Genomic DNA, 22,741 nt, shown 5'->3' on the forward strand with positions numbered 1-22,741 from the left:
CCCAGGCTGGGCACTAATTCTAGCTTCTCCTGCCTCAGCATCCTGAGGACCAAGATTGCAGGCATGTGCCTCTAGATGCCAGGCCAGGACAGTGCAATTATAAAACTGAGACAGTCTCAGTTTACAGCAGAGGTCAGCAAGCCTACTTTATTAAATACCACAAAGCAAATAATTTTCACTTCCCCAGGCAGCCTGTTTCCTGTAGCTAGCTACTCCATTCTGTCAGTCTTCACTCTGTGGCTTTGCTCCAGGGCTCAGACATGATTTTGGCCATAGAATCTCATAAGAAATCATGTTGGGTGGTCCGCACCCATGAAGGAGAGCTCACCTGAAAATTCCTTGCCCTCCTTACCTGAGACACCCCATGCTAAGTCTCCACAAGGACATCCTCAGTCCTTACCCTGGCTCGCTAAAGGTACCTGGTTCTTCTGTCCCCTCAGCTATATGGAGCTATGGCCAGTACCTGGCTGTCACCATTCCAACTACACCATGGTCATTCTGAAGGCCCATGACATCTAGGAGCCTATGACTTTTCAAGAAGCAAGGAGAATGAAGGTATCCTGTTGGCTTTATTTATGGAGACAGGATCTCGCTATGTATCCCTGGCTAGCCTGGAGGAACTCAATATCTAAACTAGGTTGACCTCAAAATTGCTTCAATCCTCCTGCCTTAGCCTCCTGAGTGCTGGGCTTATAAGTATGCACCAGTGCGCCTGGCGAGACTACAGATGTTCTTCCATATATCTTCAGATACACAGACTGGGCAGCAGCAATTTACCCAGAGCTCACTTCTCCAGGACCCCAATGACCCAGAGGGCAGAAAATCTGCTGATAGCCAAGGCAGGTGGATAATTCCCTGCTTCAGAGCTCAATGAAGCTTTGAACAAATTGCTTAACTGCCCCACTCCCCAAAGCACCTGTATTCCATATTTTATTCTACACATTCTGGTTATGGACTCTCAACCTATAGGGTTGAGCAACAGAAACGACAGATGACCAAGTCAAGGGCTCTGGCCTCAACCCAAGCTGCATGAGAGGGGCAAATGAACATGGTCAATAGGCCACTCTCCTCCTCACACAGTAGAAATACTGTGAGCTAGCACATGAGATGTGCTGCCATGCCATGCCTGCATCGAGGGCTAACTATCAATGTCACCCAACACACACCAGAAACTTACTTAAATGTCTGTTTAAAAAAATTTTATTATGTGTACAATATTCTGTCTCCATGTATGCCTGCACTCTAGAAGAGGGCATCAGATCTCATTACATATGACTGTTGAGCCACCATGTAGTTGCTGGGAATTGAACTCATAACCTCTGGAAGAACAACCAGTGCTCTCAACCTCTGAGCCATCTCTCCGGCCCTTAAAAAAATCTTGATAGGCCAGAGAGATGGCCCCAAGGTGAAGGAACTAGCTGTTCAAGCTTGGTGACCTGAGTCCAACTCTTGGAACCCCCTGTGCTGGCTAGCTTTTTGTCAATTTGACAAAACCCAGAGTCATTTGAAGAGGGAAGGGACCTCAGTTAAGAACTGCTTCTAACAGATTAGCCTGTGGGCACGTCTCAGGGGGTACTTTCTTGATTACTGAATGATACAGGAAGGCCCATCCTGGGCAGTGGGTCCTAGATGGTATAAGAAAGCAGGCTAAGCAAGCCATGGGAACAAGCCACTAAGTAGTGCGCCTCCATGCATCTGCCTCAGTATCTGCCTTGAGTTCCTCCCTGATGTCCTTCAATGAGGGACTGGGACCTGTCAGGCAAACACACCCTTTTCTTCTCTAGGTGCTTTTAGTCATGGTGTTTATCACAGCAACAGGAAAAGAATCTAGGCTGCCCACATAAGGGAGGAAAGAGAGACTCAACTCCACAAAGTTGTTCTCTGACCAGCACATGCTCCATGGCAGGCATGTTTCCATTCCTACACAAACCATACATACATAGAATAAAACAAAATTTTATGGACAGGGATGACCAGGAGATTGGAAGGGCTCCAGGTACAGACCTGCTTAGCACCAAGGGCCTGAATCACATTGAGGAACAGCAACATGGAGGGGCAGCCCCAGGTCTGAACCCGAGAAAGCAAAGTGTGCTCCTGGGGGAAAATGGGAAATCAGGGATTTGAACAGCTGATAAGAGCTGCAATGTTTGGATAAGCACCTCACAAAGGCCTTGTGCCAGTCTGTGGAGCAGCCAGAAGGCTCCTTTCTCTTCTTGTCTTTAATTGGAACCCAGGGACTTGTGCTTCCTAAGAGAGGTAGACTCCTGCCATGGAGGCAAGTACTGAGAGGCAGCAAAACCTTTAAAGAGTGGGACCTAGCCAGAGATGTAGCTCAAGGGTAGAACACTTGAGCAGCATGCATGAGAGACCTGAATTTAATCCCAAGGACGAAAAACAACACAGCTGCAACCTAGTGGGGGATCTTTGGGTCACTGGGAGTATGTCTTCAAAGGAGACAGTGGGAAGTCATCTCTCCCTCCGTTTGCATTCCAAGCTTCATCACACAATTATTGCCATGATGCCCACTGCCTCACCACAGGCCCAAGAGCAACACAGCCAAATGCACGCATGCATATGCACACACAAACACAGCTCAGAGAATCCCAACACTTAGGAGGTTGTGGCTGGAGGACTGTCAAGAATTCCAGGCTAGCCTGGGGTACCTGTAGAGACTCTATCTTAAAAGTAAATAGATAGACGATAGATATAGACAGATGATGATAGATGGATAGGATGGGATTGCCAGGTAGGTAGATGTTAGATAGACAGACAGAAGAATTAAACAAACAAACAAAAAAAGAGCTTGGACTTCTGTACAGCAGTACAAAAATGACTGCTGAGAATACCTGGACACAGACTGGCCTTTAGTGCTGAACCCATAACCTCTTTGGGCACATGGTTCTTGCACCAGCAGCCCATCTGACTTCAGCAGGGATGATTCAATAGTCCCTAAGAAGTGTCACCCTCCCCTAAGGGACCCTACCACAAATGTTTTCCCCTCTCACATACAGAATTCCTCCAGGCTGACTTCCTCCACAGCGTGGATGCCTGTCAGGTGGGTGACACGGCCCTGAACCCGAGTCCGTTTGTCCCCAGTGGTCTTCTCCACACGTTCAATCATCTGCTGCTGGCGGTCGATCCAGTAGAGGTGCCTGCCCAGCACTGTCAGACCCACTGGCTGCACGATGTTGGCATCTTCCAGGGTCAGGCGGTTGGCCCCTATGGGTAGCACAAAGACTCCATGAGAGGCAGCTGAGTGAAGAGTCAGACCCACGGGGCTCAGGAGAATATTAAAGAGAGGGCCAGCAGGGAAACTGGGGGTTTTCTGTATTCTCCAGAGCTGGGAGCTGGGGCAGAGACCATGGAAGCAGACTGCTCCCACAAGGGCTGGCCTAGAGTTCAGACCATACCTCACGGTCACTGGCCTCTGTAAGCATGGTGCTTCCTGTCCCCATCAATGGTGTGTGTGTGTGTGGTATTTGTGTGGAGGAAGTATGTGTATACATGTCTAAATGCATGTGAGGTCAGAAGTCTCAATCATTTCTACATCTCATTTATTTCCTTATGGCATTAACTTGTTTGTTTGTTTATGTGTTTGCTGTGTATTGAGACAGGGCCTCTCTATATAGCCCTTGTTATCCTGAAGCTGTTCATGGAGAACCAGCTGGCCTCAAACTCACAGAGATCCACCTACTTCTGTCTCCCAAATGCTGGGATTAAAAGTTGTGCACCACCACACCCAGCTTTCTTTTTTTTTAAATAATTTATTTTATTTGTATGTGCATTAGTGTTTTGTCTGTATGTATGTCTGTGTAAGGTTAAATCTTGGAGTTACAGTTATGAATTGCACTGGGATGCTACAAATAGAATCCGGGTCACTCTAGAAGAACAGTAAGTACTCTAAACCACTGGGGCACCTCTCTAGCCCTACACCCAACTTTTTAAAAATATTTATTTTTATTTTATGCATATGGGTGCTTTCCTTGCATGTGTGTCTGTGTGCCAAAAGCCTACAGTGTCCAGAGGAAGCCAGAAGAGAGCATTGGATCTCCTAGAACTGGACTTACAGATAGTTGTGAGCTGTCATGTCAGTGTTGAGAACTAAACTCAGGTCCTCTGGAAGAGCCAGTGCTCTTAACCACTGAACCATCTCTTAAGCCCCTGATATTTTATTACATTTATGTGAGTATATGTATATGTGTCTGTGTGTGTGTGTGGGGGGTACATGCCACTGAAGACAACATGTTGAAGGAGTCAGCTCTCACCTTCACCATGTGGTTCCTGAGGATCAAACTCCTGTCACACTTGGTGGCAGGGGCCTTTGCCCTCTGAGTCATCTGGCTGGCTCTCTCCCTTATTTTTTGAGACAGGATCTCTTATTGAAACTAGAGCTTACTAATGTGGCTAGACTGGCTGGCCAGAAAGCTCAATGGATCCTCCTGTGTCTTCCTTCCCAACAATGGGATCCCAGGCATGTGCCACAGTCCCTGGCTTTTTACATAGGTGAGGGGATCAGAGTTTAGACCCTTATGTTCCATAGCAAGCTCTTTATCCTCTGAGCCACCACCCAGTCACACAGCTTTTATTAGATGAAAATTTACATGGATCCAGCCCCCTAAGTACTGAACCCTGTTTCTCCTCAGTCCAGGGCTCACATCCAGGCTTCCATGGTGTCAGGAATATGCACAAATATAGAGAGCTGTAGCACAATGCCAGGCTCACAGCGGGCGCAGGATAAGGTGGCAACTGTTACCCCTACTGGTAGCAAGGAAAATTGAGGGCTCATGGGAGGGTCACGCCTACAGGCTGCTGACAGAGGCTTCAATGACTAGAGGCATCTAGGATGCATACCTGAAAGATCACAGCTTTCAATACGCTTTAGATCTGCGTCCACCCAGAAGAGCTTTCCCAGCGCATTGTCCACTACAAGAGCTACAGGACGGATGAGGCCCGTGGTGAAGAGAACCTCACGCTCTGTGCCATCCAGGGAGGCCCGTTCAATCTTGGCTGCATGGTCTTGCATGTTGGTGAAGTACATGTACCTGTGGAAACAGTGCATGGAAGCAATGGATACAGAGCAAGTGGGGAAGCTCCCACTGCCTGCTCATCCCTAGCACCAGCCCAGCCTCTCACGGTTGGTCCTAGAGGCTGATGAGCCACACCTCATGTAGGGAATAATGTCCCTGAAATTCATGCCACCCTGGAAATCAGGATGTAATCATCTTTGCAAATATGAGGATTGAGATGAAATCCTGATGTGGGAGGGTGGGCTCCAAATCCAGTGAGAGGCTGCTGATGAGAAATAGAGATGGCCACAGAGCACAGAAAGGCAGCGTGGTCAGAGGGGAAGTGTGGAATGATGGGACAGGTCAAGGAACACCTGCAACCACCACAGCTGAGAGAGCGTCCCCCATTGCATCAAAGGAAGGGGGCCACGGAAATACAGGGACTGTGGACCTTTGGGCTCTGAGACAGTAAGTGGATAAATGCCATAGCCACCGGACATTTGTCTACGTCCCTGCACAACTGCCAAACAGCATCCCCATGCCCATCTCCTCAGAGGGTGCTCCATCAGCTCCTAAACAGCTGTCCTCCAACAACTAGGGCTCCACTTGTAGGCTGAAATACTTACACCATCTTCCTCACAGTCACAGAAAAGGAGATCAAGACTATGAGGAACTGCATCACCTGCCCACAGCCATGGGGCAGTTAAGTGCAGGAGTCAGGATTTGAACTCTGGCATCCTAGCCCTCATCAGGAACCTCACAGGTAACACTGGCTTTACATGTCAGTCCTGTAGGACTTAAAGGCCATCAAGTTCCTGCCTGAGACTTAACAAGCTCAGATTGTCCTTAGCTTCATGGGCTCCTATCCCAGTGCCCACTCCCAAACCAGCACCCCAAGGACCAACAGGTAGGATCCAGGGAGATTGTGCAGTCCCAAAGATTAACTTGGACAGATTACAGATGCAAGGCCATGCAGCAGGGCTCACATCCCCAGAGTTCTGCCACACCCACCCCCATCCAGACTTGACGCTCTGCTCATGCAGTACAATGCTGAAACACTGCCTAGCCCCAAGAGGCTAGCACCACAAGTCCACAGGGGCCAGTGAGTGACTGCATGCCTGCGCAGGATGCAGCCCTGACTCCAGTGCCTGCCCACACTGGGCCACCTACCCTCGCTCAGCATTGACGGCAATGGCCCTTGGCTTGTCACGGTCCCCTCGAAGCACCACTCCCATGGCATCCCCATCCAGTCGGTGGACATTGATGGTGTTGGTGGCCTCACAGGTCCAGAAGAGTGTCCGGCTGTAGATGTCAATACTGAGATCGTGTGGCTGCCTGTCTGGACTCAAACTTTGGCTGGGAGAGGTCAGCATGGAGGGCTGTGGGAGGGAAGGAAGCAGACCAAGAATGCACCACACTGTCATACACAGTGAACCCAGTGAACCCATGTCCTCCAGACATGGCTCTTTAAAAACATTTGTTTGACTTTGTTCGTGTACATGTATGCACACACATTTCACAGTATACACATGGAGTCCTAGGATTTAAACTCAGGTCATCCACCAAGCATTACTTCAAGCACCTTTATCCATTGAAACATCCCGGTGGCCCTCAACTTTGATCTTAATGGTGTGCCCACTTTAAAATTCACAGAACAGCTGGGCAATGGTGGCACACACCTCTAATCACATCACTCAGGGGGTAGACGCAGAATCTCTGTAAGATCAAGGCCAGCCTAGTCTACAAAGTGAGTTCCAGGACAGTCAAGGCTACAGAGAGAATCCAGGTCTAAAAATAAAAAAGGAAGGGAGGGATGGAGGGAGGGATGGAGGGAGGGAGGGAGGGAGGGAGGGAGGGAGGAAGGGTGGGAGGAAAGAACGCACAGGACAACCAAGAAGAGCTCCAGCAGGACTTGGGACTCCAAGCCCCTAGGGGGAAGCCACCAGAGGACCCTGGCAGGTTGTCAACTAGACAGACATGACGCAGGACCTGAAATCCAACCTCTTTCCCTTCATTCCCACTGTTTAGGACTCAGGTTCTTGGCTATGGATGCTCAAACCTTGTTCTTTTAATTCAGAAAAATAGGAGCCAGAGTAGTAGGAATGGAGACCAGAAGGCTACCTCTCTTTTCACTGCACTGCATCCTATGGAGAAGGGACCTAGGCTGTAGAGTCAGGCAAGGGGCAGAGGGTTAGGTGCCGGGGCTAGTTGGGTAGGCAGGGTGAACTATGGCAAGAGTATGTATGCAACAAGCGATGGGTAGGCAGAGGTGCAGGTAGAGTGGTACCTGGGGGCAGCCAAGGAAACAGGGTAGACAGACACAGGAAGGATGCAGGCCTGAAGGAAAGTGTCTAGGTAAGGCAAGAGGAGTGGGCAGGTGGTTCTGAGAGTCACAGGGGCTTTCAGGAGATTTGTACCATGGAGTTTTCTTGCAGGGCAGCTACAGGCATGAGTTAGTATACAAGATAACTGTCAAGGAGATAATAGCCTGGAGCCACTAGCCCAGCCTGGGGTTAATGTGCCAGCCACTCATTTTCACTACCAACAGAGATGGGGGCGGGGGCTGTAATTGGAACCCACATGGTAGAAGATAAGAACAGACTCCCAAATCGCCCTGTGACCAACCCCCATGTTTGTTGTAGCACATACTCCCTGCTTCAATTAAGAATTTAAAAAAATTTGGTAAAGGAAAGAAAAGAAAGTGTAGGATCCATTGCCTTCTGCTGCTGCTTTGTTGTTTTGAGACGATATCTCACAAAGCAGACAATATCTCACAAAGCAGCTCTGGCTGGTCTAGAACAACTCACAGAGGTCCAGCTGCCTCTTGTCCCCCAAGCTGCTAGGACCTGGGACACTGCTTCTCGACTTCGATACCATGTGACCACCCCCTACCACCACCTCGGCTTCAGCTTCCTTAGCTGGAGCTCTAACAGACTCTGCTTTGCACTGTGAAAGGAATCCTTTCTTCTGTAAGTTTTTTTTCATTTGGGTGTTTGATCACAGCAATAGAAAAGTAACTAAAACAGACTCCAGCTCAAAGGGATCCTACTATTTTCCAGTTACAGCCTGACACCAAAAACAAACAAAAAAAATGACATTTCCCAGAGTTTCCAGGGAAGATCTGTAAACCATCCACACAAGAGTAAGTTCTCCTTCTCGTAGCTGTAACAAGGCATCAACTTGTCACACTACATTGGTAAAGGGGCCACTGGGTTCTATAGATTTTACAAAAGGCATCTTAGAAAAGGATCCCTGAGGTTGTTCCTGGTACCTGTTTCCTTCCTGGACTGGTCACGAACAGTGGGATGGCTCAGCCCTGTTAGATTGGAAAACTAGGATGACTAGGTGGACACTCCTTTTATCCCAGCACTTGAGAGGCAGAGACAGGAGGGTATCTGTGAGTGTCAGGCCAGTCTGATAGACACAGCAAGTTCCAGGACATCTGGGGCAACAGAGAGATACACCGTCTCCAAGATGGAGGGGGGGGGTGTGCAAAAGGGAAGGAGAGAGAGAACACTAAACTGGAAAAATGGCTCAGTGGATAAACACAAGTGTTGCTAACCCAGAGTTCACATGTTGAAGAGAGAACTTCCACAAGTTCCTCCAGACTCCACCTAAACCACATGAACTACTCACACCCATACACATAAGTAGATAGATAAATAAACATAAGAAATCTTTAAAGAAAATTGAGGTTTAGGATTTGATAATATATAGTTTCATTTATGAGAAACACAAAAAGAATGAAGAAGCCAGGTGTAGTAGCACACAAATACAGTCCCACTACCCAGAAGACAGGAAATAGGAGGATGAGGAGCCAGCTTTGGCTACATACTGACTTTGAGGCCAACCTGGGGTACAGAAAAACCTGTCTTTAAATAACAACAAACAAACCAACAAACAAAAAACCAAGGGTAGGGGAGGTAGCTCGAGGGTTCAAGTGCTGACAGCACATTCATGAGGACTGGACTCCAGAGCCTCAGAAATTTATGTTAAGTGCAGGGTAGGCATGACAGGCCCAGAAAGCATAGACAGGGGATCTCCACAGCAAGTAGAACAGCAAGACTATCAGTTTGATTGACAGACCCTGCCTCAGTGAATAAGATGTATGATCGATGGAAGATGATTCCCAACATCAATGTCAGAACCCACACAAAAACACACACTAATGTGCACCCTACACAGACAAAACACAAACACACACACACACACACACAGAGAGAGAGAGAAAATGGGGGGAAAAGTAAATGTAGACACTTGTCCTGGCATGTGGCTCCAAAAAGACTGGATGACTCATATATCTCCATTCACATGCTATGAGCCACATCCAACCACACCTGCAGCCAGAACGTCCTGCCCTGCTTCCCATGATGTTCCATTTCATAAGGCCTACATACTGTAATCCCTGATGCTCCACACCCACAGGTGTAGGAGTGACTGGCCAGGAAAAGGGGCTCCAACTCTTGCCACAATCCCATCCTGTTTTCTATGTGTCACTGACAGAGTTCAGGGTGGCGGTTAAAATTACTATTGTTTATTTTCATGTGTATAGATGTTTTGCCTGCATGCATATCTGGGTACCATGTGCATGCATGGTGTCCAAGGTGGCCAGAGGGCATTGAATTCCCTAGGACTGGAGTTACAGACAGTTGTGAGCCATGTGGGTGCTGGGAATAAAACTCCATCTTCCAGAAGAGCAGTCAGTCAGTGAACTTAACCACTGAGACTTCTCTCCAGCCACACTAATAGTTTTCGAGTACTGGGCCCACCCCTCTTTGTCTCACAAGCCCAAGTATTTCTGTTGGGTAATTTGGTACAGACTTTGACTTTCAGGATGATGTTTGTTACATGGCAAAATTGACTGTCCAAGAGATAGGCTGGGAAAAACAGTTGCTATGCGAGCATGAAGGACAGCACCCACATAGGCAAGCTGGGCACAGTGGCATGCATTTGTCGTCCTGGCACTTGAGAGGTGGAGACAAGGCAAATCTTGGGGCTTGCCAACCAGCCTTGCCTAATCAATGAGCCACATGTCCCAGTGAAACCTTGTAGATGGCTCCTGTGGAACAACACCTGAAATTGCTATCTCACACACAGAGAGACTGATTGCATGAACCCTATAAAAAAAATTGAAGAATGTAGTGTGACTCCTGAGCAAAGAAAACCACCTTGAACAAAAGATCCTCAGAGGTTGACCCATCACCACCCAGGCCCCACCCTTATCAACAACTGGGAAATCCAGTTACTCTTAACTACAGTCCAGGGCTTCACATGCCCAGGATCACACCTACAATTACATAACCAGACTCCAAATCCTTGTTTGCCACAAGCCCTGCCCAGAGAGGAAGAACAGCCTGTAAGTCACACCCTGGATCCAGGACCACCTACCTGGGTACCATCATCCTTGGCCCTCTTGATGTTCTGGCGCCCATCCACCCAGTAGATGAATTTGTCCAGTGGATCATAGTTGATGGCTTTGACATTCCTCAGCCCATGCAGGGGCAGGACAAGGTCTGGGCTGAGCTGGTCATCGGGGATCATCCGGCTGATGGCAAATTTCTGGCTGAACAGCAAGAAGGTGGAGGGCGCTGGAGTGGGACAAACAGACCGAGCGCCGAGCATCAGCAAGCTGAGGGCGCTGGAGCGGGACAGACAGACTGAGCAGAAAGCATCAGCAAATACAAGCCAGGGGCTACACAAACAGACTGAGCAGCAAGCTAAGGTCCCTGGACAGACAAACCAAGCAACAAGCATCAGCAAGCTGAGGGAACTGTACAGAAAGACAGAGCTCCACGCATCAGCAAGTGTAAACTAAGAAGCTAGACAGGACAAGTGGCAAGCAGCAGCAAGCTAAGGTGCTGGACAGACCAAGTGAGAACACCAGTGAGTGGAAGACCTGGGCCCAGGGGAACAACAACCAGTGTGGTGACAGGCCAGCACCTGTTCTCACTGGACCCCTTAGAGAAGAGTGGACATAGGGCTGTCAGATGGCCCGAGTGATGGGTCTTCTTACTGTCTTTGTTTCTGTTACTGGCTGTTTCTGTTATCATCACAAAGCATGTATGGTTGTTCTGAATACATCGATACAATTTTTGTTTATTTTTGGAAGTAGAGTCTCATGTAGCATAGGGTGGCCTAAAGCAATCAGTGATGGTCTTGCACTCCTCATCCTCCTGACCTTACTTCTCAAATACTGGGTGTGCACTACCACACCCAGTTTATTCCATGCTAGGACTGAATCCAGGGCTCTGTGCACACTAGGCCTGCATGCGAGCTACATCCCCAACCCCAGGGATTATTTTAAAATTTGTTTTTATTATTTTTAAAATTTTGTGTGTGTGTGTGTGTGTGTGTGTGTGGGAGTGTGAAACTGAATGCAGGTGCTCATAGAGACCAGAAGAGGAAACTGCTTTTGGAGAGATCAGAAAGTAGGCTGGCTTCTCCTTCCCAGCAGGAAGCACAGACCCTGAAGCCCAAGACCAGCTGTCCAGACTCAGAAAATATGGCACCAGATTATGGAAGCCACCAGGCAGTCTCTGGCCTTCTGAGAATACAGGCACACCTCTTGGGACAGTCAGCATGGGACTGTACAGGCTCTTGTGAAGCCACCATTAAGGTCAGGAATGCAGACTCGGCAGACATTCTGGTGTGCAGCCTTGAGCAGGCTGCTGCACACCTCTGTGCCCTGGGTTCTAAGACTGTAAGTCTGAGGCTCAAATGAGGGAATCACTCAAGACAGCGATGGCAAAACACTGGGATGCCCCTCCCCCATCTCCTAAACAATTCTACATTCAAAAACCCTCCCCTAGTCTGACAGTACCAACAGGGTAGTACCATGAATCCTGTACAGTGGATGACCTGCCCACCATCCATGTACACAAGACACCCAGACTCAAGAAACTTTCTTCCATCACAGCCCACATTGCCAGCTGTTCTACAGGGCCAAGGCATGGGGCGTACAGTGGGGATCAAGGCACTTACGGCTGCAGTTGCGGCTGCTGGGGTCCAGCGTGTAATGTGAAGCACAGCCACAGCGGTGGCCACCAGGGATGGCAAGGCACAATTGCCCACACTGGCCATTGCTGTGCACACAGTCATTGAGGCCGTCCTGACGGGAAGAGTGGAACACCAAGATGTCCATGACAAAGTCCAGGTGGCCCTGGATGAGGGTGCGGTTCTGCCCGCTGGTCTTGTCGGCCCGTTCAATGCTATGCAGGTTCCAGTCAGTCCAGTAGATGTAATCACTGTACTGTGTCAGGCCAAAGGGGTACGGCAGATCATCGGCTATTACCATGCGCTCCTGACCTGCATGGGGATACGACATAGTAAGAGGTCTGTAACAGAGGTGTCAGGCCAAGAAGCTCAGAGAAGGGCTAGGAGAGCTAACCTCGATTTCCAGGAATTTCAGCCACGCATGAATCAGGCTGGCTGACCACCCGCGGTGGCAAGCCCACCCAGTGTCCTCAAGGAGAAACCCATACAACATCAGCCAAAGGACACTCAGCGTAGAGTAACTTGGTTTCTTTGTTTATTCTGACAGTGTTTCAATTCTGCAGCCTAGGCAGACATAGAACTCACTCTGTAGCCTAGGCTGGCCTCAAATTTACAACGTTCCCCTGCTTCAGCCTGCCAACTGCTGGGGTTCCAGGAATGAGTCAGCATGCCTGGCTCCACTTTATCTAATCAAACACATGGATCATTTATACCTGATCCCCACAGTCACATGGCTACAATGACCCATGGAGCCTAGGAGCAATGGAAAAGGACAGATGTGTGAGATCTTGTAGAGAAATCCCAGACCTTCCAAGAGCAGGATGACATAGAATGGACTGGGAAGATCTGTCTTCCTGTGCTACCTTTCAGCACACTGATACACCCAACACACAGCAGAAATGAGGCCACGTGTCAGGGAGAGACAGGGAACAGGCAGGCAGAGCAGAGAGGGATGGCACAAGGTTCTAGGCAAGGAAGAACACTAGAAGTTCTCAGAGCCCCTGGACCAGGCACAGGTCCAGCCCCGCACATCTACACTTTATAGCCTGTGTGCTGCAAGCCCTTGTCTCCTCATGTGTTCTAATCAAGGCACAAATAGTAACAGTGAAAATAAGCTTGTGATATGAGAACATGTTTGTCATGTCAGAGAAAGCAGAAAAATGTATGTATTATAACTTAAAGGAATTTCAAAAACAGCTCTCACCAGCCTGGCAGATGGTGGCACACACATTAATCCCACAGTACATGGAAGGAGAGATAGGCAGATCTCTGTGAGTTCAAGGCTAGTCTGGGCTACAGACTAGTTCAAGGTCAGCCAGGGCTTCAAAACAGAGAAACCCTGTCTTAAAACAAAAAAACAAACAAACAAAAAAAAAAAAAAAAAAAAAAAAACACAAACAAAAAACAGTTCTCCATCCATCCAACCATCCATCCATCATGCCTTATGTATCCCAGGCTAGCCTCAAATTCCCTATGTTACCAAGGATGACCTTAACCTTCTGATCTTCTTGCCTCCACCTCCTGAGTCCTGGGATTATAGGCTATACCACCATACCCAGTTTATGTGATACAGGGGATAGGGACAGAACCCAGAGGCTTCATGCATGCTCAGCAAGAACCTTACCGACTGAGCTACATCCTAGCCGAAAATTATTTCCAAAAAGCAAACTCATGCACAAATGCATTCAGATTCTAAAAATGAATATCGTGTACTTAAAACCTAGCTTTTAAATACAAAGATCAGGAAGGGATATGGCCACAGGGAGGGAGTTTATGCTACTGGGTGGTAGAAGCCGAATCTGGCCCTGAGGATATCTAAAGTAGCCTTGATGGGTGATCTTGGACACGTCTCATGACATATCCAGCCTTAGTTTCTCCACCAATGAAAAGGGCTGCCATGTGGTAGAGGGTGAAATACCAGTCCTGGCTCAGAGTGCCAGGGCTAGGTGGAGATATACCCCAAGAGAGAGGAGAATGCTATGGCTATGCTCATGTCTTTATGAGGCCAAGTGGCACAGTCCAGAGCAGACTAGCATGTGTGAGAAAAGTGAAACCAGAGCCTTGCCACTCGGTGCCCATGCCACAGCCCTGAGTTCACCAGCCCTCACCCAGCATGTTGGAGGACTCAATCATGTTGGTATCCAGGTCAGTCCAATACAGTCGCTGGTCGGCGTAATCAATGGTGAGGTCATTGGCCCGGCCCACCTTGTCTACCAACGTCATGCAATTGGTCCCATCCATGAAGGCCCGCACGATCCTGGGCTTGCCGCCCCACTCAGTCCAATAGATGTAGCTGGAAAGTATCAGGAGAGGGGAGAGGGGCAGGGCTCAGATGAGTTCTGGCTTAACACAGGGTTTGGGGCAGAGTAGCCACCATCTCAGACTCAGCCCTACTGCTCTGGGGGATCTCCGCAGAAAGTTAAGAAGGAGCCAGATCCAGCTGAGTTTCAATCATAGCCCTGGCCCTCCCAAGGGGCCATGAAGAAATCTCATGCAGCCAAATAAGACAAGCAGAAGTCATCAGACAATGCTGTCTAAGCAGGCAACATATGTTAACAAAGCGGGCTGAGTATTGGTGTGTCCTGTCAATCAAAAGAGATGTGGGCTAATTCAGATGTACAGGCCTTCTCTCACAGAGTAAAACACCTGGCCAGGGATAACACAGGACAGAGGGGGCCCCTCCTCCTCATCCCCTGCATATCCGAGAAAGGTACTCGCATTCTAAGGTTTGGAACATTTTCTCGGCCTTTGTTAGCATCTGAGCCTTTGTCTTCTTCCTGCCATCCCTCCTGTATTCCAGGCAGGGGCAGGTTCAATTGTTCCCCATGACAGCATGGATGCTCTATGGGGTAAGTATGTGCCCTGCACTAAAAGAGACACTTGGGACTAGAAAGAGACTGTGCTTAGCCCAGCAGGCCCCAGCTCCCAGGGTGGCCTAAGTGTCACTTAAGACAGCCCATGTGAAAGCAGCCAGAGTTCCATGGCTGACAGCAGCTTCTATTCTGGCCTCAGTTTCTCCTCTAATAATGGAAGACAGTCGTCCAGGGTCTCTCTGCCAGCACTGGCACTGGCCAGGGTACAACTGGCAGATAGTACAACTGTAAGCACAAAGTGCCGGTGAGCCAGGCACTGCAATGCAGAGGCACTTGTGAACAGACGGGTGGGCCTGGATCACGTGACAGACGAAAGCAGTGCCTACCCTTTAGTAGGATCCAGTGCCAGAGACCTGGGGTTGTCAAGGTCTTTCCACACAAGCACCTGCCGGAACTGCCCATCCAGCCGGGCCACCTCAATCCTATTGGTCCCTGTGTCAGCCCAGTAGAGGTTCTTGCCCATCCAGTCCACAGCCATTCCTTCAGGGTAGTCTAGGCCAAACTCGATCACGTGTTCCACTGAGCTCCCATTCATGAAGGCTCGGCTGATAGTCTGGGAGGGCGAGGATAGAAAGGGCCATGTTAGGATCCAACATCTTTTGTAGACATCAACCCAGGAGACAGCAGTCTCCAAACAGGTAACTGAAAGGTAGGAGGATGACCTCTGCAGAAAAAGCAACCTGGATATTTGTGCATGTCCATGCGTGTGATTTTTATACAGATCAATAGTCTTGAAAACACTCTACTTCAATCTGAGAAGGAATAAAAATATAAAAGACTGGAACTGAAGAGATGGTTCTGCGGATAGGAGCACTTGCTGCTCAATTGTGAGAACCAGAGTTCAGATGCAGCTCACAAACACTTGTGACAACTTCAGAGGAACTGACCCCCTCTTCTGGCCTCTGTGGGTACTGGACACACATATGATCATACAGTCAGACATACATGTACATAAGTAAAATAAAAGCCTATATACAAATGTATGTGCATGGATAAGAATTCTTCAAAGAAGAAACTGCTTTGGGAACTGTTAACAATTAGAAAAGAAAGCAGTGGAGCTAGAAAGTTAGCTCAAGGGTTAAGAGCACTTGTAAAATAAAAAACTGGTGGGCATGGTGTGGCATGACTTTAATGTCAACAAAGGCAGGCAATTTCTGAGTTTGAAGTCAGCCTAGTCTACAGAGCAGGAATACACAGGGAAACAAATCAGAGAGCGAGCGAGTGAGAGAGAGAGAGAGAGAGAATTAGGAAAGGACGGGAGAGATGGCTTAATAGTCACAAGTGAAGGCTACTCTAATAGAGGACCCAAATTTGGTTTCTAGCACCCACATTGGGCATCTCCTAATTGTCTGTAATCCCAGCTCTGGTATTCACAAACACATAAATAAAAATAAACATTAAAAATAAATTAGTAAATAACCACAAGCAAATAAATAGTAGCCCGTGACACAAGTGATGTTGTTTCTTCCTTCCTCCCCCCAGTCCTCCTTTGTTGAAACAGGACAGTCCAGGCTGGTCTCAAACTCATGGCAATCCCCTTGCCCCAGACCCCCAAGTACTAGAACTGCAGGGGCACACCACTACATCCACAAAGTGATGAAAGTCACATGGTAAAGCAGGGATCAGTTTCCACAGACAGCATTTTAGGATTCTCACACCTCGTAGACATATCACCATTCCTCAGTCTGGTGGCACAAAACAGCCATAGGCAATCTCTAAACACACAGAAGAACCATTTACAAAACCAGCATGTTCCACAGACCCCATTTAGAAGACAAGTCTCTTCCACTGTTGACCACCCGGGACAATGACACCTGCACTATGACTGGAAACAGATGTAAAGTAAATGGGCTGTGGGGAACTATAGGTCAATGCCAAGTTTCAGCAAGCATTTGCCACAGTACTCTGCAAAAGCCCTGGACATGTCACCCAGACCTACTGAGATAGCCATTCATATTTGCTTATTAAATTAGGGACATTACACTTAAGTGTCAGCACTCAGGAGACAGAGGCAGGTGGATCTCTCTGAGTTCAAGTCTGGCTGGTCTACCCAGCAAGTTCTAAGCCAGTTAGAGTTCCATAAAAAGATCCTGTCCAAAAAACAAAGAAACACACAAAAGACGGGACACTAATGTTTTATCAGCCTGCACTGAGTTATATTCAACACTACAATTCCTTTTTCTTCCTGTGTGTGTGTTTCCATGCATACACAAACCCATGAGTATGGGGAGGCCCATGGCTGACATTGGGAGTCTTTTTCAATCATTCTTCTACCTTACTCACTGGAACAAGGTCTCTTAACTGAACTGCCTATAAACAAGTCTAGCTGGCCAGCTTGCAACAAGGATCCCCTGCCTCTGCCTTCAGAGGTTGCTATGCCCACCAGGAAATTGCAACTATGGTTCTTACATACAGTTTGTGCAACAAGCTCTTTGACCACTAAAATATCTTCTTAGTCTCAATACTTTAATTTTCTTAAGATTGAAAAATGGTCTTAGGTTTACTTTTATGTTTGAGTGTTTTGTCTGAATTTATGTCTGTGCACTATATGCATGCATGCAGTACCTGCTGAGGCCAGAGTAGGGCACTGGATCTCTTGGAACTGGATTATTGTGAACCATCATGTGGGTGCTAGATCTTCTGGAAGAGCAAACAGCCAGTGCTCTTAACCACTGAGCCGTCTCTTTGATCCCTACGTTTTAAAAACATTTTATGTATACCTGTGTACAGTTAAGTGTTCCATGTGTATACAGTACTACCCACAAAACGAAGGCCAGAAGAGCACATCAGAACCCTTGGAGCAGGAGCTACAGAATACAGTGAGCCACCTGATGTGAATGCCGGGAAACACATTCAGATCCTCTGGAAGAGAAGGAGCATTCTCAACTGCTGAACCATCTCTCTCACATAGAGCACACAACGGCAGTTTCACAGATAAGGTCCCACAAAAAGCTCAGGCACGTGCAGCCTCACACTGGGTACCTTGAGGCTGACATCTGTCCAGTAGATGTGGTTGTTGGACACATCGAAGTCCAGTGCAGAGGCCTCTTTGACACCTGTGAGCGGGATGGCCACATCGTTGTTGTTCGTCTCCAGGGATATCCTGTGGATGGTGGCTCTGCTGGTGAACACCAGGAAGGCCTCAGGGATAATGCAGGTCTTCATGTCACTCAGCAGCTCCAGGCCGATGGGGCAGCCACACTTGGCGGCATGAGGAGTGAAGAAGCACAGATGGCTGCATCCGCCATTCCCATCCGCACATGGGTTGGTTCCTGTGGGGAAAATACATAGCTCTAGACTGGCCAAGGAGAGCTATACCTCATTCACAGTTGAGCGAGGCCGGGTTCCCGCCCCCCACCAAAGGGGACAGAGGAAGGAGAAGTGGGAGAAAGCCTGGATGGTGGCAGCTAAAACCTTCCTTAGTATAGTCAACTGGCAGTGACAAGTCAGCAGGGCACCTGTCCCAGGGTGTCACAAGTCTGCTGATAGTGGCAGCTGACTACAGCAAATCAGGGGTGGTGTGGCCTGGGCTACAACCAGCCCATCGAGGAGTGATGGATGGTACTACACCTCAATGTCAATGTCTGCTCAACTGTGGCTTCTCAACTCTGACTCTGATGATTAGATTGGCTCTTATCATTCTTCTAGAATGTTCTCTGATTCACTGACTCCCTTAGCAATCTATAAAACTTGGGTATCACATGTTTTTATTAAAGCAGACAGAAAATGTCACATACCTATTTTGGACCAACCTGTTACCTCACTCTGCTTCTGAATCGCTGCTAGGAGCAACTTAGTGTTAGGAATTTAAGCTTAAAAAAAAAAAAAAAAGGCTCTTCTTCCCTTGTCACAAGATGGGGAGGGGAGATGACACAAAGGGGAGAGTGCAGTCCAACTTCTTCAAAGCCCAGGGAGGCTAGCTTTATTCTTATCTCCTTCCCAACAGATACAGGTGGGCCTGGACTTCTGCATCCTGTGCATGACAAGTGTATTTTCACAGGTGGCTACTAAAATGGACCTTGTCGGTCCTATGAGTTGCTGTGTAGTCTATCACAGTGACAAAAGGCATAAGCCACATCCATGATCACCCATCCTGCCTCCCTGCTGGGATCATGCTGTCTCTTCTGCCAATCACACCCTGCCTGATCATTCAGATCCAAGCTCAATGACATCCCTCTTTGCTTTGTGTGTGTTTGCATGTGCACACACATGCATATATGATGTACATACAAATGCACATGCTATAGCACACATATGGAGGTTAAGAGGTCAACTTCTGGGTACTGGTTTCTCCCTCCCCAATGTGGGCTGAGTGTTGAACTCGGGGTATCAGCTTTGGCGGGAAACACCTTTACTCAGTGAACCATCTCATTAGCCCAAAGATTTGGGTTTGGTTTTGTTTTTTCTTGCCTTAGTGTGTATGTGTGTGTGTGGTATGTGAGATATGTGCAAATACTGGACGTCAGAAGATGGAGTTGGATGAGCCTCAAGCTAAAGTCCCAGGTGGTTGTACAGGGAACAGAACCCGGGTCCTCCAAAAGGCTGGAAGGCCCTCTGAACTCTGGCTCACCTCTCCAACGTCACACCTACCTGCTGATTACAAACAAGTGGCCCACAGCACTGGGGCCACTTCTTGCATTTCTCTATCAGGCAAAGTTTCCAGGACCTGAGACATGCAGGCGTGGCACCAGGCATGGGAGTGGCAGGGCAGACTGTGGAACAGTCCCTGGTCCCCACCGGGACATTTCTGTCTGAGTGGAACTTATGGACCTGCATTTGGAGTCCTCAAAAGCCACCCAACAAGTCAAGTAAAGTTCTCTTAAGTGAAATCTGACTGTGTTTGAGAGTCCCAGCCCAGCTCAGCCACAAGGGCAAGGCAGATACAGCGAGTTCTGGGTTCAACAGCCTGCTACTCCCGTGGCTTTCTCTCCCTGTCCCCAGTGTTCATGGGGTGGGAACTAGAATTAGCATATAGTTGGCCGTAGGCACTGAAGTTCTTACCAGGGCTGGCAAACACTGAGGAGTCACATGTCAGCCATAATTACTCCCAACCATGTAATCCTTGACCACTACCTACACTGTATCCCTGAGCAACGTGTCACCCCTACTCACTTCCAATCTTAGCCAGATAGAGTCACCATTTCCTGTCCTGACCTTCCTCAGAGTAGGACACCCTCCTGGACACCAACCCCAAGTCTGAACCTGTCACTTTTCCTGGCACCAATTAGCCAATTCAGAGCTTTCCTGGACTCACCGACAACCTTGGCCACATTCACTGCTTTGAGTCCCATCAGGTCAGGCAACTGATCGATGATGACATCCCGGCTGGCCTTGACCTTGTGTACCCTCTCAATACTGCGTCGCTGCCAGTCTGTCCAGTAGATGAAGTCCCCCAGCAGCGTGAACCCGAAAATGTGTGGGAGCTTGTCCTCTAACAGAGTCCGCCGCTTTGTCCCATCCATGTTGATTACCTGTGTGTTGGAGAGACATGCTGGATGGACAAGGACTGCACCAAGAACTCCCCCTGGACCCCTGAGACCTGTCTCAGGATTGCCCTGCCCCAGAGCCTCCACTGAATCAGCAACTAGCCAGGTGCCCAGAGATGTCAGGCGTTATGGTACAAATGGCATTGCCCACATCCTTGGCCGGCAGACGGAAAGCTCCCCAACCTGGGTGTGGACGCTGTGAATCGCTGTTCTCTCCCTGAGTTCTGATGAGGTGTGCACTGGGGCCTGGAGCCCCCAAGGAGAGGAGCTCAGGCCAGGACAAGTACTGGAGGAAGGTTCCTGAGATCCAATAGCAAGGCCTGCTACAGGGTCAGAGATGGGCACACAATTTCAAAGGGACAGGCACCTTTAGTTATAAACCTAACCCCACAGGCCTGTGGTACTTTCCTTCCCTTCCCTGTCCACCCTGGCACAGAAGACCAACTCTTCTTCTGGAAAAGGTTATGATGGCCAAAAAACAAACACTAAGACTGGGGTGTGCTCAGCAGTTGGAGGGCATTCCTGGCATACATGAAGCCCTGGGTTTGATTCCAAGCATCAATAAAGTAATTGGTAGGGCATACAGACAAGTGGAAAAAAGATAAAGAGTTCAAGACCATCCTCAGCTATGTAGTCATTTCAAAACCAGCCAACGACACAATGTGTTTGCTTGTGTCATTTGTTTTTGTTTTGGCTTTTTTTTAATTGTTTTTAAAAGCCACAGGAAAAATGGGACACAAAGACCAGTAGTGGCAATGGTAACATCCCAGGCTCAAAGCTCTCAGGACAGGGTGATGAAACACACCAGATAATTACAGGCAAGCCTCAGCTGGCCTTTTGCTCATCAGGAGAGCAGGCAGCCAAGGCTGGCTGAGGACTGACACTAAACCACTACACAACAGCAAGAGGTAAAAGTGCTGACTCAGCGGGGAAGACGTGCATTTCCATCGCCCACAGCCAGGGGGCCCTCCTCACTCTACCCCATGGTGCTTTGTGTCCTTGCACTCTTCCGGCCTCAGTTTCCACCTGCAGCAGGAGACCAGACTAATCAATCAATTGCTAACCCACCCTGGAAATATAATAAAACAAAGGACCAAAGCAGGGCTCCTATCTAAAGCCATACTGGGAGGCCATCAGAGATGATGTGAGAGCATCTGCCCGGGTATTGGCAAAGTAAGTTGTTTGTTTGCTGTGGATGGGGGTGGAGAAGGGGGGGTTCAGGTCTCAGCTGGAGGCTGCCACTAGGAGCTGAACTTTCTGGCTCAATGACGTAAAGTGAGCAGCAGAGGGCAGTAACAGCCAGCTTCGGTTCACACAGCCAGAGTTCATTCTTTTGTTTGTTTTGTTTTATTTGTCAAGGGGTTTTCTGTGTATCCCTGGCTGGCCTTAAACTCAAGACATCTAGCTACCTCTGCTTCCCAAGTGCTGGTGTAAAGGTGTGTGCCACCACAGCCAGAGCAGAGTTCATTCTTATATTCCCATGACAAGACAGACAGAGGTGGTACATAGGCCACCAGCTGTGGGTTAAACATCTGGGAGGAAAAATTGACACTCAGCACAAACCATTAGCACACGGAGCTCCCCAACCTGGGGAAAACAGAGAAGAGTGGGTGACAAAAGAGGGCAGGGACAGGCAGGGTCCCAGGTGACCAGGGAACCCTGTAATTCCTCAATACAGGCCCAAACAGGGACTGGGAAAGGACTGATGTTAGAAGATCCTCATCTGGACAAAGAAGACTCTAGTTTTCATCTACCAGAGGTCAACATTATCTCTCGTACCTTCTTTATTTCTCTCTGCGTCTCTGTTGTGTGTGCAAGCGTGTGTATGTGCCATGGTGTAAGTGTGGAAGGCAGGACAATTTTCAGGAATCACTTCTCACCTTCCACCATGTGGGTTCCAAGGCTTTGAGCATAGGTTATCACAGGCTTGGCGACAAGCACCTTTACCTGCTGAGCCATCTTTCCAGTCCCCTGCTCTGTTCATTCTTCCTTCCTTTACTATCTATTTTATTTTTTTTTATTATTTTATTATTTTATTTTATATACTATCTATTTTCTTGAGGTATGATCTCATATAGGCCAGGCTGGCCTCAGGTTCACCACTTCTGATTCTCCTGCCTCTGCCTCGCTAATGCTGGAATTACAGGTGTACACCACTATATTTAGTTCATATCATGCTTTGGAATGGAACCCTGGGCCTCACGCAAGCTAGACAAGCATTCTACCAACTGAGCCATATTCCTAACCCAATTTATAGGACTAAGCTTCCAATCATGTCACAGTGAACCACAGTAGAGAGTACATTCTTCCTGGGTCCGTTCTAGGCCAGTGAAAGAAGCCCACAAACACTGGGAGAAAGAGAGGAACACACCAGATGGCCCTG

At 48.4% G+C, this 22,741-nt stretch overlaps 1 protein-coding gene across 1 annotated transcript in view; it reads right to left on the minus strand.

Moving 5' to 3' along the window:
- Lrp5 (LDL receptor related protein 5) overlaps positions 1-22,741 on the minus strand; it is a 100,225-nt gene that overhangs the window by 17,201 nt on the left and 60,283 nt on the right. Inside the window, exons 8-16 of the mRNA XM_051193516.1 lie at positions 20,127-20,343; positions 17,855-18,144; positions 15,199-15,425; positions 14,108-14,292; positions 11,988-12,311; positions 10,395-10,594; positions 6,177-6,385; positions 4,852-5,042; positions 3,010-3,219 (exon numbers count right to left, since the gene is read on the minus strand). Of these exons, the coding sequence (XP_051049473.1) occupies positions 3,010-3,219; positions 4,852-5,042; positions 6,177-6,385; positions 10,395-10,594; positions 11,988-12,311; positions 14,108-14,292; positions 15,199-15,425; positions 17,855-18,144; positions 20,127-20,343 (2,053 nt within the window). The remainder of the gene's footprint in view (positions 1-3,009; positions 3,220-4,851; positions 5,043-6,176; positions 6,386-10,394; positions 10,595-11,987; positions 12,312-14,107; positions 14,293-15,198; positions 15,426-17,854; positions 18,145-20,126; positions 20,344-22,741) is intronic.

Source organism: Phodopus roborovskii, unplaced genomic scaffold, assembly GCF_943737965.1.
Source record: "Phodopus roborovskii unplaced genomic scaffold, PHOROB, whole genome shotgun sequence".
NCBI classification, from domain to species: domain Eukaryota; kingdom Metazoa; phylum Chordata; class Mammalia; order Rodentia; family Cricetidae; genus Phodopus; species Phodopus roborovskii.